Raw genomic sequence first — 16,021 nt, 5'->3', positions numbered from 1 at the left:
GAAGCGCTACCCAAAAGTGAAAACCATGTAAAATGATCACTAAAGAATTCATCAGTAAAGAATACAAATCGGCTTTATTTATTATCATGTTGGCCCTTCCCAAAGGATCTTTAACACACATGATTGATAATATATTATATAGAGGCTGCCCTTCTTATTATGAAAATATGAGAGATGATTGAAGAAGATGTAACTTACTGCACAAAGTGACACATTGAGGTTGGAAATGGACCCAAGACACGGAATCACCACAGTTTTGTTTTTGTTCTCAGTGATGTACACAACGCCATGTTGGTCGCTAACAGAAGCAATAAATGGAGACCTGTAATCTAAAAGAAAATCGAATTCCATTAGTTAATGGTACTTACTAGAAAAGTTGGTCTTGTTTCAAGTTCATAAACTCTAACCGGAGAAGTGAACGATTAAGAATGACATTTCACACCAGGCAAAGGAATCCACAGGTCGGTCTGCTGGCAACTATCCAGCTCCAGGGATATGTGGCTATCGGAGTGTGTGTGTGTGTGTGTGTGTGTGTGTGTGTGTGTGTGTGTGTGAAAAATCTGAAAGAAAACTCCCAGAATAAAATTGACTCTTCTCCCTAGGATCGTCAACAAGTGGAGTATATTTTATAGGCTCCACATTTAAACAGATTGATCATTACCATGTTTTTCAAAATGAAGAAGCATACTTCATTTTTCCTAAGTACTTTCATATACACATATGCATTCCTCATATACACTAAACATTTTTCAAGTACATAAATCTTAAAGTAATTTTTTTTTAATTTTAAAGTAATTTTAAAGTTAAATGTGTACACTTTACCGACTGAGTTTTACTGATGTTAAAAAGAATTCATAGTCTCTCTTTAGGCGAATAATGTCTAAGTACCATGAAAATAAACTAATGGCTTCCAAAGGAGCTTTAAAATAAGCAGAAAATAACTAACCATTTTTGGATTCAATTACTCAAGAGAAAAATTTATGTGAGTATTTTAAGACTGTGAAGACTAGATATAAGATTAGTTATAAAATAATGTTCAATGGTTATTGAATTTAGCTTAGATTTCAGCAGTCATTAATATCTTCAATGACAAAAACTCAAAAAGCCACCGTGGCAAAAAGTGGGAAGAAAACAAAGGAGATTTTCATGTCATTCAAACATTGTTCATACAATGGGGTTATTTTCTTGACTTTTTAAAATATTTATTCATTTTTGAGAGAGACAGAGAAACAGAGCACAAGTGGGGGAGGGGCATAGAGCGATGGAGACACAGAATCTGAAGCAGGCTCCAGGCTCTGAGCTGTCAGCCCAGAGCCTGACGCGGGGTTTGAACTCCAAACGGCAAGATCATGGCCTGAGCCGAAGTCGGATACTTAACCAACTGGGCCACCCAGGCGCCCCGGTCCATACAATGTTAATACACTGCTGGGAAACTACTCCGTTCCCCAGAGATAGAGTCACTGTGGTGTGAAACTGCACTTGAAATCTCACAGAGATAATGGTTCATACTGCTATGCCCAACAAACGTGATCAAGCATTGACGGGGCCCTTCAGGGTGGTTGGTCCAAGTAGAGAAAGAGTTAATTAAACCAAGGAGAGAAAGGCAGCTAATTCCCTGCAACAGCAGAAGTTTGATTTCCTTCCCAGCTGGAAAGCACAGAAAGGCAGCCAATCCAGCCCACCACATGCCATACCCATTATCTTATGAGGCCAAGACCCACTTCCTGGCTCCATCCATTGCTGGAGGGAATGGGGTCAGAAGACTAAGGAAGTAAGGTAGGGACCGGGGCGGGGGGGGGGGCATTAAATAAAGGGCTTTCCATAGGGAATACTTCAATCCTTTCTCTCTCATTGTTAAACCTCATGACCAAAATCTTGGACTGCTCACCTCCTAGAACATTAGACTTAGACAGGAAGCAGAATTTAATGGTATACTCAAAGACAGGCAGTGCACAAATAAACAGTGCCAGAGATTGCTACTTCTTAATATTACCTACCTTTTAGCCACATGCTATGAAATATTACCAAGCTTGCTTACAGAACAAGTCTTTGGAAGCTAAGTTAACCCCTTACGTAAGAATAAAGCTATTCAGTAAATCAATTCTATTTCAGTATTCCAAAAAAAGGAAATAAACAAAAGAAACCCAAACAACCACCCATCCTCTCAAAATAAAATATTTACTGTAACTCATGAAATGAATTTTCACATGTCTCCAGGTTTCCTGACTCGGGGAGAAGGAAATAACGAGATATTATGGGAGAGGTTCATCTTGTAGTACTTCCAGACAGGCTAAAAGCAGGAAATCCTTGCAATCTTCTGAGAAAGCCTGATCTCCCAAGACTGCCAGATCAAAAGGAGCCAGAAATTCTCGAAGATCTGAGCCTTGTCTCTCTCAAATTCTGCAAAGGAAGGAGGAGGGCACAGAAATCTACCTTGGACTGTGCTTACACTGGGCAAAAATAATTCTCAAATATTGTGCAGTCCAGGAGTGACATAACGTTATTTTGATGTAGTCTCCGGTCTTCCATTGCACTGACCATATTGAACTATTGAAATGTAAATGGAGAGACACAAGTGTGTTTCCCAAAGCTAATGAAATTCCTGTTCTGTAAAAGATGCTTCTGAAAATAAGTCTAAACCATCTTCGCCTGCCTCAAATCCTCTGGGATATAAAAAATATATATAAATGTATAAACAAAATGTCTTAACAGCTCATTTTCACTGTAAAGGAAAATATTTAGTATATCCAAGCAAAATACTACATAACACTTACCTTCCCCAAAATTATCTGACAGGATTATAACTAGGTTTGCATAGGAAAATTAAGGTAGTGTAAGATTTTTGAAACACAAAAGAAAAAATCATTTATATCATAAATACTTAATACATGTAACATTGTGTTTTATTCTACACGGGTGTTAAATTGACCTCCATGATGTCAATCCCAAATTGCAAACTCTAGAAAGATGTGGCACATCATCCAAGATCTCAGACCACACAAGTGAAGGAAAGAAACACTGTCCTCGAAACGCTCTTTGAGGTAGTGTCTTCATTTGCACAAGAGGATGAAAATTATTTTTCACAAAGTAGAAGTGGGAAAAGAAAAGTTCTTAGGTAGAAAAAAAGCTTCAGCGCCCTTGGCTGTTTCCCGGTGCATTCTTGGGAAAATCTCCGACCCTGTTTTAGATAACCTATCTCTCCATTGAAACCTCTCCATAACTCACTCCTGAATCTTCCTTTTCAAGGATTGCAGGTTCTTTTTCTCAAACATCAGAAGGCTTTGTATAAATCCCCGTAGCCAATTGTGAACACAGATTTCCCTCAGAAACAAAGATCAGAACCACACCAAGTGGGCAACAGAGATGTCAACAGGGCCCAAGTTCCAGAACAAATCAGTGAGTCTTATCCTCGGGGGAAGCCTTGAGAGAGAATTTTGTGTATTCCTGTTGGCAGACAGCCTTTGGAGCGAGCCTTTTGTTGTACTCCATTGTACTCAATTCTGCTTTGCGCCTCTTGTGTTTTATAACTGGCAAATCAACTTGGGAAATGCATTCCATTTACCCACTTACCTTGAACATAGACATAAATGACTGAGGCTACGTCAGTGTCCTGGTAGAAGCACTTGTAGGCTCCAGTATCATTTCCGATCACTTTTGGAATCGTGAGCGTCTTACAGAAGAAGTTGTCACTGCAGTCCGTCACCTCCACTCTCTTCTCAGAGCCACTCTGATTGTTGGGCCAGAGCCAGTCCAAGTCCCTCTGTCCCCTGAAAAATTAATTCCAGGGAAGTATTCATGTGAAATGCCACACTAGGAGACTGTTTCTAAGAAAACAGAAGGTTTTGGTTCTCAAACATCTATAAACTCAACAGACAGATTCACAGCCTTTTTTTTACCAACAATGACAGGCTGGAGCCACCAATGACAAAAAGCCATGAACTCGGCTTCAGACATCACTTATAAGAATTCCTGGGTTTCCTATTAATTAACTCATTCACTCAACAAATATTCATTCAACATGTGCTACGTGCCAAATGCTGACAAAGTCTGGGGATACAGCAGTGAACAAATCAGACAAAAATCTATGCCGTTATGGAACTTTAGTGTAGTTAGAAGAAACAGGCAATGACTTAGTGAGTAAACCTCTTTAAAGCCGAAATTCTTTAAAAGTAAGTAAGATATATGGTGTAAATAAAATGTAAGGCGGTGATAAGTACGATGGAGCAAATATAGAATATGCAAAGAGTAAAGAGTTCTGGAGGGATGGGGCTTGATGAAGCCATATGAATGTAAGGAGGGACAGTGTTCCAGGCAGAGGGAACAGAAAATGTAAAGACCCTGGGGCAGGAGTATCTGGAGTATCAGGGGAATGGCAAGGAAGCCAGAGTGGTCAGATAAGAGTGGGCACACAGGACGGTAAGAAGTGAGGCTCTGAAGGAAGAGGGTGCAACTTTCTAAGAGCCTCGTAGATCTTATGCAGGCTGCATTCAAACCAAGGTTATTTTCACTGCAGCACTTCCCTGCAAAGCCCTATGAAAGACAGTCCACATAAAGAAGGATGCAACATCATTGATTCTTCTTTCAAAGAATCTGGAATTTCCATGAAGTTGCAGCTACATTAATGAAGTTACTTTAACACACTCCATAGCTTTTTTAGGACATAAGAAAAAATTTTTGAATGACTTTTAAAAGGGAATGTGGGATCTGTGGGGATTTTAAATAACCTCTGTTATTGAGGATGGTTAGGAGGAAAATCTACTAAGAAATATGTCTTCAAATAACAAAGCTAGAGAAATAGCACTGTTACCGTGTTTTTTCCTCGAGGGCTGGGTATTGGTGACCCACCCTTGATAAGGGGACAAGGGTATCCTTTACACCTCTGCAGTCTAAAATAGATCTGTGTCATTGTGGTGAACACCTGGTGTTCATCAAGCATTCTCAATGGCGGTAAGCTGCCCAAGATTCTTTGCGGATCCCCAGCTCTCTTCTCAGAGGGCAACATCACCTCCAGCCATCTCTCCACCTGTTTGTCTCTGCCAAAGACCCACTGAGAGGTTCCTGCAAAGCCTCTGGGTCGCTACATTAAACACCAAAGTCTTCTACCTTTCCTTCCGGGGTAGGGGCTGTAAGACAAACTTAAATGCTTCTTCTTCTTTTCAAAGAAGCCTGCTTCCCCAGTTAGCAAAAATCAAGGGCAGGACTTCTTGCTACCAAATGAGAAGAGAGGCATTCCACAACATCAAGCCAAAGCATGAAGTCCATTACTTGTGCAGAACACATACTCAGTAATATTAATGGCTGAATATTAAATTGCTATCCCAGTCATAATTTTATCATAAAATAAAATTCTCAGAAAACCATAAAATAAAATGTCCAAGAGCCATCCTGAATATAATGAATAGGGCCCAAATTCCTTCAACTGCATCCCTTAAGGATAAGTCCTCAATTCCACTTGTTTATCCGATATTTAATGAACATCTATTATATACTATATTCCAGGTGCTATTCTGTGTGTGTGTGTGTGTGTGTGTGTGTGTGTGTGTGTGTGTGCGCGCGCGCATGTTGGCAGAGGGCAGCAGAAAAAAATGCCAGCAAAATCATACAAAAATTTTGGGAGAAGTGCGTTCTCATTTTTCATTATTAAATCATTTATTAGAAACCTCATCATGTATAATTACATCTCTATTATAATTCTGCTTAAGGAAATTATTTTCCCTCAATAAACACTGAGCTACTTAACACAGGAAATCTGAATCTAAAATTAATCCTTACCTGCAAGTAATCTGAAGAGTTGTATTAGCCATAATTGTAAGTATGTCTTTTTGTATGCTGAGTCTGGGTGGATCAAGGGAAACACTAGGCAAACCTAGAAACAAATTAAATAAATGAATGTAGTTGCCATTGAGTCAGACCCAATAGGAAACACCTTCTATAAACAATGCACACTCTATACTTTAAAAGGCCTCTTCAGCAATTCATTGTGTAAAACTGTGAATTTACTTTTCACCATTCCCAGTAAAAGTTCACAAGCTGTGTCATAACAGGAAGAATGGGCAGATGGTCATAAACCAACACAAAAGTTCTGCAATTCACGGAGCTAGGGTGGAGTTCCTGTTTTCCTGCATTGCCAACTTCAAGGTCTTACAAAAGGATATAGGACATTGAAACCAAATGAACCTTCATCTGATGATCTCACTCCCTTGGGAAAGGACCCACTGACATTTCTTATAAAGCATAGGATGCACACATTTGACTAAATTGCTGATTAATGAATACTACTTAGAGAGATTTCTATACAGTTCGTCTATGTACCCTGGAGGGGGGAGGAGTGCCCCTGACATTGTCTCATTTTCCTTTATCAATTTTCTAGTGCACTTCCTCTGGTAAATGAACTGCCAGAGTTGGAAGATGGTAGGTACATTAAAACTAGATGAGAAGAACTGAGGAAAAGAAAACATTCGCCAGTGTCCATGTAACATGCCCATTAATATACTTTTCCTCAGAGAATGAGACTAAAAAAGTATGATGCTAATGAATTACAATTGAGGAATCTCAACTTATTAAACAAAACTTTGAGCTTTCTGATACCAAGCTTGTAACACAAGAAAGCTGTCTTTACCTACAAATACAACGGGACAGATTCTCACCATGGGTCACTCCACAACAAGAAAAAACAGAGTTCTCTGTGAACAAAATGCAAAGAGCTAGTAAGTATTGAAAAACTGTCAGAGAAAGAAAAACCGTCCACCCTGATAGGGCCTTAACTAATATCCAGATCTCCAAAACACCACCTTAAAAAGTGATGGATGCTGGGTAAGCACCAATCTTAATATGGTCCTTAAGTCATACCAACTAAGAACAAATGACTCTCTACCCAAAGAAAATGAAAACACTAATTCAAAAAGATCCATGCACCCTTATGCTTATTGCAGCATTATTGACACTAGCCAAGATACGGAAATAACCCAAGTGTCCATCAATAGATGAATGGACAAAGAAGATGTGGTATATATACAAAGGAATATTACTCAGCCATAAAAAAGAATGAAATCTTGCCATGCGCAAGGACATGGATGGAGTTACAGAGTATTATTCTAAGTGAACTAAGTCAGAGAAAGACAAGTACCAAAGATTTCACCCATATGTAGAATTCAAGAAACAAAACAAATGAACAAGGAAAATCAAAAGAGACAAATAAACAAACACTCTTAAATATGGAGAACAAACTGATGGTTGGTAGGGGGTAGATGAAATAGGCAAAGGGGATTAAGAATACACTTATCATGATGAGCACTGAGTAATGTATAGAATTACTGAATCACTATATTGTACACCTGAAATTAATATATCACTGTATGTTAATTACACTAGAATTTTCAAAATAAATAAATAAATAATTTTCAAAAGAGAACCAGTGATTCTCTAAGCCTAAACTGGCACTGATCTTGTTGGGTAAATAAGACAGTATTAGCAAATATGAAAAAGTATGAGTAAACAGAATGAGCACCTACTGAGTGCAAATACCCAAAATACTGAATCTGCGGACCCCAGTGTGAACAGCTACAGGTAAAATGAACAACTGATCACACATATTTCTACACACTCACCCAGATGTGCAAAATAGTTGCTGATATAATTGTAGATTTGTTGATCAATATCCTTGTTTTAAAAAAAAAAAACCCAGAAATTAAGTTATATCAATAAATCTCAGAAACTAATTGGTATTGGTACTGACTTATGTTTGGGGTAGTAATTCTTAAACTTTAGGATGTGTAAGATATCCCTAGCCCTACAAATCTGCATTTTAACAAGTATTCAGGTGACTTGATCATACATGGTCTACGGGACACTCTTGGACAGCTATTGATCTGGGATATCAGGATCAGTTAATCAGCATAGCATTTTTCAATATGGAAGGAAATAATTGCCCCAAAGTAGACAAACAATAAAGCAACGTGTTTAAAAGCAACAGAAAAGCCTCCCAACAATGGAGTCTCACTTTGTTTAAGAAAAGGAAAATGAAAACAACTTAGTTGGATGCGTACAAATATCAAACATGACTGGGAAGCACTAGGTTGAGAAACGTGTTGAAAACAGTAACTTAAAACAATTTGTACAATGATCCAAATGAGAAAGAGCCCATTATTTGGGCACATTTATGTGAGGGGAAAAAAAAATGGTAGTAAAGGCAAAGTTCTAAATAGTTATGTTCACCCTACAGCCAAAACGAGAGTTCTTGAAGATCTCTCATAAATTATCGTCCCAGATTATCTCACACTCTAGCCACACTTTCTTATGTTAAAAAAAATTCATTAAAGATATGTTCTTCATTCATAGGAAGCTAAGACAACACCACACTATTCTAGAGACGTGCACACAACAAAAATCTTTTTCAGCAAGACTGTATCAATAATGATAATTTCAAATTCATATCCGTAGACCAACCAACATTCAATTTTGTTTTGCTCCTTTAAGCTTCATTCATTTTCATTGGCAGGTTTAAGTTCCACTCTTCAGAAATTCTGAAGAAGTAACTGTAAGAAGCGCATATGTTGCTAGTCCATAAAAAGCCCTTCTATGTTCAAATCCCCTAACCAAAATTAATTCATGTGTGTGCTATTACCCTTCCAGCTCAAAGACAGGAAGGAAAAACAACAGTGCCTCTGTCTCTAGAATTTGATGGCACCAATTATAGTCCAATCCAATTAAGTAAGTCACACACTCCAAAAGGGCAACCTCATCATTATATTCAGGGCAACCCGATTACAGTTACACTGCTGCGCTATGAAACACCCCAGGCTTAGAAGCAACCCACTTCTTTGTGGGATACAGAACAACCACATGTTCCACACTGTAAAGGGGGAGAGAGACGTCTTGTCAGGGACAAATGAGTGTCCACGGCGAAGCTGGTCCTGATGAACCAAGTCATTATCAAGAAAATTCAATAACTATAGACAGATGATCTTAACAGTGTACGAGTGTGTCTTTTTTAAGACTCTTTTATTTCAATATAAGGAACTTTCCCTGAATCATTTGACCTTTTTCTTTTTTTTCCTTTTCTCCACCCTCTCTCCTTTCTCACCCTCCAAAGAGTGGAAATCTGGAAATCCGCAAACTGTGGCTACAGAAAAGAGATACGAGAAGAGAGCGGGCAGGGGTGAAGGGGAACGCGAAGAGAGAAAGACAGATATTCATTGCACCAAGAGCATGTGTGTTCCTAATCCTGAAGGGGACTGAAATTTTAGGTGGCAAGGAAAGTGGCGAGTGGCGCTGTATCCAGGTACGGAGTCCCGCAGAGTAAGTTTTCAGATCGTGAACTTCTGATCATGCGCTTATCCCAAAGACCAAAGCTTTAAAAGATGTCACTCTTTTACATAAGAAGGTGAGTGTTTCTTGGAGACACTTTGGGAAGCTGTCACAATCCCGAGTCCGAGCCCAATTTCACCTTCTCTCTGCAAGGAGAGCGGCATCCCGCACCAAGCAAGGAAAAAAAGTTTCCCTCCCCGAAATGCAGCTCATACAGTGGGTGTGTTTGTGGGTTCCAGCCAGAAGGGAACGGCACACCGGGGTCCCTGCTCGACTCCTACAGAGGCAGAGCCTAGTGCACGATTAGATCCGAGCGAACCGGCTTGCGCTCCCTGCAAGGCTTCCTTCCCCGAGTCCGGGCTAGTGCGGTGCGCCTAGCCGGACAGCGTTCCAGCGCCTGCTCCCGCCTGCGGGAACACCTCTCCCCTGCCAGCCCCGGGCGCCCGCCTTCCCACCCCCGCCTCCCGAAAGCCCGAGGGTGTGTCGGCTCCGCAGGACTTGCTCCAGCCGAGGCCCCTGTCGCAGACCAAAGTCGTGGAAAAGGAACTGCGCTCCAGAGACTACCGGCTCTCTGGATGATCTTGGGCCCACCAAAGAGCCTCAGTTTCCTCATTGGTAAATGAAAAACCACAAAGTGTCAAGTCACTTCCAACTCTCCAGCTCTCTGAGTCTGAGTTAGATCCGGCCTCCAGGACCTCTCCGCATCCCCATCTCTCCGCCCGCACCCGACCTCTCCGTCTTCCTTCTGGGGAGTGGGCTCCTTACCCACAGAGGCAGCCCCGGTCTCTACGCAGAACCACAGAACGACGGCCAGCAGCGCCTTGCTCTCCATCCCGCACCTCGCGCCGGGCGCCCTGCCCAGAACTCGGGCGCCGGTTCTTTCTCCCCGGGCCTGCCGGGCGAAGAAGGCGCGGAGGTGGAACGCGCGCCGCAGCGCAGGACTGTGAGGCGCAAAGGAGAGGGTGCTCTGGCTCCGGCCACGACTTGCAGGGGCTTCTGCGGGTGCCAGGAGGAGAGGAAATCCCGGCTGCGCTACAGCTCTGGGCTTTCTGCGCGCAAGTGATGCCCCGCGCGGGCAGAGGAAACACAACCATCCACCGCCTGCTCTCCCGGGGTCCCGGGACTCAGTGCCGGGTGGGAGCGGAGGCCGAAACTCTAGAGCTTGGGGGCGGGGTCTTGAGGGGCGGGGCCGGGGCGGGGCTCCCCTCTGCCGCAGGTCCCGCCTCTCAGCCGGGTACCGGGCCTGGATCCCCGGCTCCCCTTGCCCACTGCATCTCCCCGTCTCCCCGCTGGCCTGGGACTGCATCTGGCCCCGGGTCGCCCAAGGCAGAACGTCCCAGGTGCAACAACTCCGTTGTTTATCTCCGTAGAGATAAAATGTAGCCCGTAACGGCTTCTGAGAAACTCCAAGCTTCAGTAGGTTGAGGCCCTCCTAGATGAGGGTAGGGGTGCAGAAGGAGGGGACAGCGCCGTGAGCGCAGGCGAGGGACACCGAGCCTTCAGGAGGCGCGCCAGAATTTGGGACCGTCTTCAGCGCCCGCGCGTTCCCGTAGTGACTGGGCGACAGGCTGTGGATCAGCAGCAGCAGGTTGAAGCAACCAGGGAAAAGCAGATACAGAACCCAGGCGAATGCAGGATCGCAAACCGGCAGGCAGTGACTCCAGCCAGTACTGAGTGTTTTGCTTGGCCAGCAAAATTGTAGTTTAAAAATCTGAATCTGAATGTCTGCAGTCAGAATATACACATGCTCAGTTCTCCAAAGTTCCCCCTATTTCCTCTTATACCTGGCAGCTTCAAATGTTTTTAAGTTACCAGCCTAGCCCCCAAAGGCATTTAAATTTGAGACCCTGGCTTTCACCAAAAACCTGCATCAGGACTCCAGGGAGCTGTCGGTAGCCAGGGCCCTAGCATGGTGGCATGAGAGCCACCCATCCGTGAGTGAGTGAGTGACGTTCTCCTTGAGAAAGGGCTTTTGTCCACCGTGTTACCTGACAAGGACTACATGACTCTTCCTGGGCTTTTGAGCAGGCCCCTTTCCAGACCAGAGCTCCTAGCCAAGATACCCATAGGCCCAGGAGAAGAAGGCCGGCTTCACTGAAGCAATGAAGGAATGCTCCCTGGTCCCAGACCCGGGGCATCCAGAACAGCTTACCAAACCTCTCCTCACAAGACTCTCTCTGCATGTGTCGACTCCTTGTGGAGCTGTTTGGAGAAGGCAGATTCCTTTAGACATTTTTTTTTTCCTTCTTTTCTCTCCATGCCTCCCCATACTTAGCAAGTGACATCGAACAACCCCCAACTTCATTAAATAGGGATCTCGCAGATCCCTCTGTCTTAAGGCACCATCCTTCAGGAGAGATGGAGAGGTAGAATTATTATTTCTGCATCTAGGCCAAACCCTGCTTCCTGAAATATACACCGTGAAGTGTTGCCTTTCTTCTTCTATGTTTATATTTGCTGTAGTTACTCTTCTGCTTTGCAGGCTCAACAACGGAAACACTTTAATTCTGAAATACAATGAATGTATATGCTTAAGATTTCTTATCATATGAAAAAGTTGAGACTGAAAAGCCCTTCTTCAGCAGAGGCAAGCCTTTCACCTTTTTATTTTTTCCCAAGCAAATGTTATGCACATATAGGTATAGGTGTATCGCCAAGGGTGGCCTTGGTATAAATACCATGTTGGCATCTTTCACTTTAAATTAGAACTTGACGCTCACTCTACGTTGACCCATAAGGTTCCATTTTATTCTTTTTAATAGTGACACGATGCTCCACTGTAGAGATGTACTCATATTTAATCTAGGAGGTAATTATATTTGTCAGAGTCAGGAGTATCCTTAAAGAATCCCCTCCCTTCCTGCTAGTAAACTTAGCAAATAAAGCAGGACCAGCTCTGACAAAGCTGGATGGGGTGGGGGGGGGGGGGGGAGGGCAAGGGGAGGGGTTGTGGAACCTGGTTTGAAGGAGGCCATTTCTTTCCATTTCTACCTCCAAACAATTCTTTAGGCTCAGGCTTATTTACAATTCATGACACTTCCTCTTCCAGGTCTCACTTAGGAAGATAGTGTCTCCTCCCAATGCAAACCAGAACCTTCAGGCCCATGGTAATAGCCCCCTTTAGCAGTCTTGGAGGAAATGATGCGTCTTTGATGGTCACAAGACCAGAATTTGGCAGGGTTGCAATGAAATCAGTCTACCACATTCCCTCCCACACAGTACTTAGAAGTGCCTTATGTTCATGAAAAATGACAAAGTCTGTTTTTTTGTTTCTCTCTCTCTCTTTTTTTTTTTTTTTTTTGAAAAAGGTCTAGTCATTGGGCAACACCCTCCCGTTATGTGGTACCACTGGAGTGATTTTGTGAGTTAATCCTACAGTACAGGTACACCCACCCCCTATCAAAGTGCCCAAGTGTATTCAGTGCTCCTAGATGGGATTCAGACACATTTGGGAGTGAGGCAGCAGAGCGTCACTAAGTGCAGACCCTGGGGCCACACTAACTGGACTTAAGCCCCCTTACTATCCATGTGATCTTGACCCACTGACTGGTTGCCTACCTATGAAACATGAAGGATGATAATAGTACCTTCTTTGTTGGGTTTGTTTGTAAGAATTCAAGGAGTTACTGCATGTAAGGCAATTAGAATAGGACCTAACAGCTGGTGAGCCCAGACCTAGCACATAGTCAGCATCTGATACAGTGGGAAGCAGTCTGTGAAGGTCAGTCATACCACAGTGTGTGGCCTCCATCCTGCTACAGAGCTCTACACTGCAAATAAGGCTCATTAATCTGCAACGGCCATTTTTGAGCACCTACTATGTGCTAGCACTATAATAGAGACTAGAGTGACAATGGTGAAAATAAAGGCAATATGAGCATAAATGAGCGGTCGTCACGTAGCTCCATCCAGGGCAAATTTAACTTAATCACAGAGTGCTCTGTATTCCAGCCACTTCTTTGGATTTTGTGTACACAGAATATACATTGTTCATATCACCAGAGCACCCTACATAAATTATACTCTGTGATGCCAAATTTGGTTCTGGCACCACAAGTATTTTAGACTTCATATGTTAAAAAGTAAGACTACCAAAGTTTAATAATTGTGGAAGTTGGATGCCAAGTATGTATGGGTTCATTTTACTATTCCCTTTACTTTTACATATTTACAATTTGCTGTGATAAAAAAAAATTTTGTTTTAAGTAGCTATAACCAAATTGATGTCGATCTATTACATTATCACTAACTTTTCCACTGTCAGTGTCTTGACATTACTTCTAGGAAACGGTTGAGGCAAAGAGGCAGATGGATGAGAATTTGCACTTTTTACTTCGTATGTTTCTATAACACTTTGTCAAAAGGAGAAAGTGTTACTTTTACAGATAAAAATATAAATCAAGATCAACTCTATGTTCTATTTTCAAATACTGCCATTTGTTGATTACATATTTGCATAACACTTTCTCATGTTTACTTCATTTAATTTGTTTCCAATATTCATTTATGCTGTAACTTACCAGAGCCTGTGACGACCTTGCCAGATGTTGGCTTGATTTCACAGCTTGTCAGTACTCATGACTATCATACCCTTCATCTCTCATTCACCTTCCTTACACACTTATATGTATTTCACCGTCTGTGCGACTTATATTTTTAACTTAAACTCAAAATAAATTTGTATGTTCGAGGGAAAAAGGCTATGGCACCACGAAGCAGGCTCACCTTGCATATTCCTATCAGTGGTTGGCTTTATTCGTAAAGTCTTACATCCTAATAAAATAAAGCAAACTCCTCATCCTTTTTGTGAAACATGAAACAGAATTTCATTAGTTGTCACCTGCAAAGGAAAAATCCCAGTTAAATATAGATGTCTATGTGCGCTCCTGAAACTCTCCCATATAGTTTTTTGTTAGATCTTACATAAGGAATAATACAACACTTTTTTTACATGTAGAAAGCATGCAGGGAATTCAAATAATTAACTGAAAATTCACACAGCACGGAGACGGAAGTTAGAAAATAACAAAAGCAGACAACACTCATTGAGCACATCCTTTGAGCAGGCACTTTTCTGAATACTTCATCCCTTGCTTTACCCTTACAACTTCCCAAGAGGGCAGCAAGCACTATTAGCAATTCTTAGTGAAGAAGAAAAGTAAAAACAAGAAATCATTTATTTTTAACTACTTGAGTATTCCTTTGCCTTCCTAAAAGTCTTGCCAAAAAAGTTGTCTTATTTGTTTGCAAACAATTGATGCATAGTTTGCTCACCATTAGTTAATGACCTGATAAAAGTCAAGATGTTTTTTGGGCTTTTAAAGAAGGAGGGGCGCCTGGGTGGCTCAGTCAATTACATGTCCAACTTCAGTTCAGGTCATGAGTTCGAGCCCCACATCAGGCTCTATGTCGACAGCTCAAAGCCTAAAGCCTGCTTCAGATTCTGTGTCCCTCTCTCTCTCTACCTCTCCCGCACTCTTGCCGTGTCTGTCTCTCAAGGGTGAATAAATGTAAAAAAAAATTTTTTTTAAAAGAAGAGAAGGAGAAAGAGATTTGGGGAACACTTATTATGTGCCAGGTACTTTCCTTGGATTATCTTACTTTAATGTTCACAGTAAGAAGGCCATCTCAATGTAGAAGATGCTGTAATTATTCTCATAGTGGCTGTGGCAGGGGCGAGGAGTGAGATTCACGAGGTTTAACTCTTCTAAAATTCGACAACAAATGGTAGAATCAGAACTGAAAGGCAGAGAGGTATTAAACATTTAAGGCAGACCCCTCCAAGCAATAGATACAGCTTCTTATTGAGGGCAGGTCCCTTCCAAGGGATGACGCTGAGTCAGTCAACACCAGTGGCTTCCTCAGCCTCTCTAGGATGATCACTTCCATTTTCCTGAGCAGATGGAAAGCCAAGGGTGACTTAGAGAATCACTCTCAGACAAATGACCAAGAAAGAATGAAAGGCTGGTAATTAGATCTCCCCATCACCCACACCAGGAGTCCCAGCTTGACTGATCTTCACTTTCTACCCAACCTCTGTACCACTGATCTTTTCCTCTAAAGAAAGGTAGCTATTCCTATATACATAACCATTTGTGCATTTGGGGCATTTCTTTTCCATCATGGATTTTTTTGTCCTTTAGTCTCCTAGGAAACCTTTATTCAACCTTCATTATGCAGCTCAAATGTCCTTCCCAAGTGGTATGTTTTCATATTTTGTTAAGCTGTTTTCTTCAATTGAAATCTTCCCAGAAGAAATAGGCAGGGTTTAAATCTTACCTGAGCAGGTAGTTGAGTTTAAAAGGATGGTTGTTAAGAAGCTCCTGGATGGCTCAGCCTATTAAGCAGCCCGGATCATGATCTCATGGTTTCGTGGGTTCAAGACCCACGTTGGGCTCTGTGACAGCACAGAGCCTGCTTGGGATTCTCTCTCTCTCCTCTCTCTCTCTGCCCCTACCTTCCTCGCTCATGTGCACACACTCTATCTCTCTAAAATATAAATAAATAAGCTTAAAAATAAAACTTTAAAAGAATGGTTGCTAAGTTTTAATAAGAATGGTGAAATCCATGATGATGATGCTTATTTAATAAAATATATCTTGTCTACTACAGACTTACGGCGATATGTCTAATTAAATAGAGCTATTGTCAAAGAAACTATGGGGTGAAAATTATATGTGCTAGCTATGTATGTAGTGTGTATCTTACATGATCA

At 41.9% G+C, this 16,021-nt stretch overlaps 1 protein-coding gene across 1 annotated transcript in view; it reads right to left on the bottom strand.

The window, feature by feature from the left end:
• Positions 1-10,458, bottom strand: part of KDR (kinase insert domain receptor) — a 47,479-nt gene extending 37,021 nt beyond the window's left edge. Inside the window, exons 1-4 of the mRNA XM_045474024.1 lie at positions 10,072-10,458; positions 5,773-5,866; positions 3,571-3,767; positions 199-329 (exon numbers count right to left, since the gene is read on the bottom strand). Coding sequence (XP_045329980.1) covers positions 199-329; positions 3,571-3,767; positions 5,773-5,866; positions 10,072-10,138 — 489 coding nt within the window. The 5' untranslated portion in view covers positions 10,139-10,458. The remainder of the gene's footprint in view (positions 1-198; positions 330-3,570; positions 3,768-5,772; positions 5,867-10,071) is intronic.
• Positions 10,459-16,021: the final 5,563 nt, after the last annotated feature.

This window comes from Leopardus geoffroyi, chromosome B1 (assembly GCF_018350155.1).
Source record: "Leopardus geoffroyi isolate Oge1 chromosome B1, O.geoffroyi_Oge1_pat1.0, whole genome shotgun sequence".
NCBI classification, from domain to species: domain Eukaryota; kingdom Metazoa; phylum Chordata; class Mammalia; order Carnivora; family Felidae; genus Leopardus; species Leopardus geoffroyi.
Note: the sequence above shows the minus strand (reverse complement) of the source record. Positions and strands in the feature narration are given on the sequence as shown.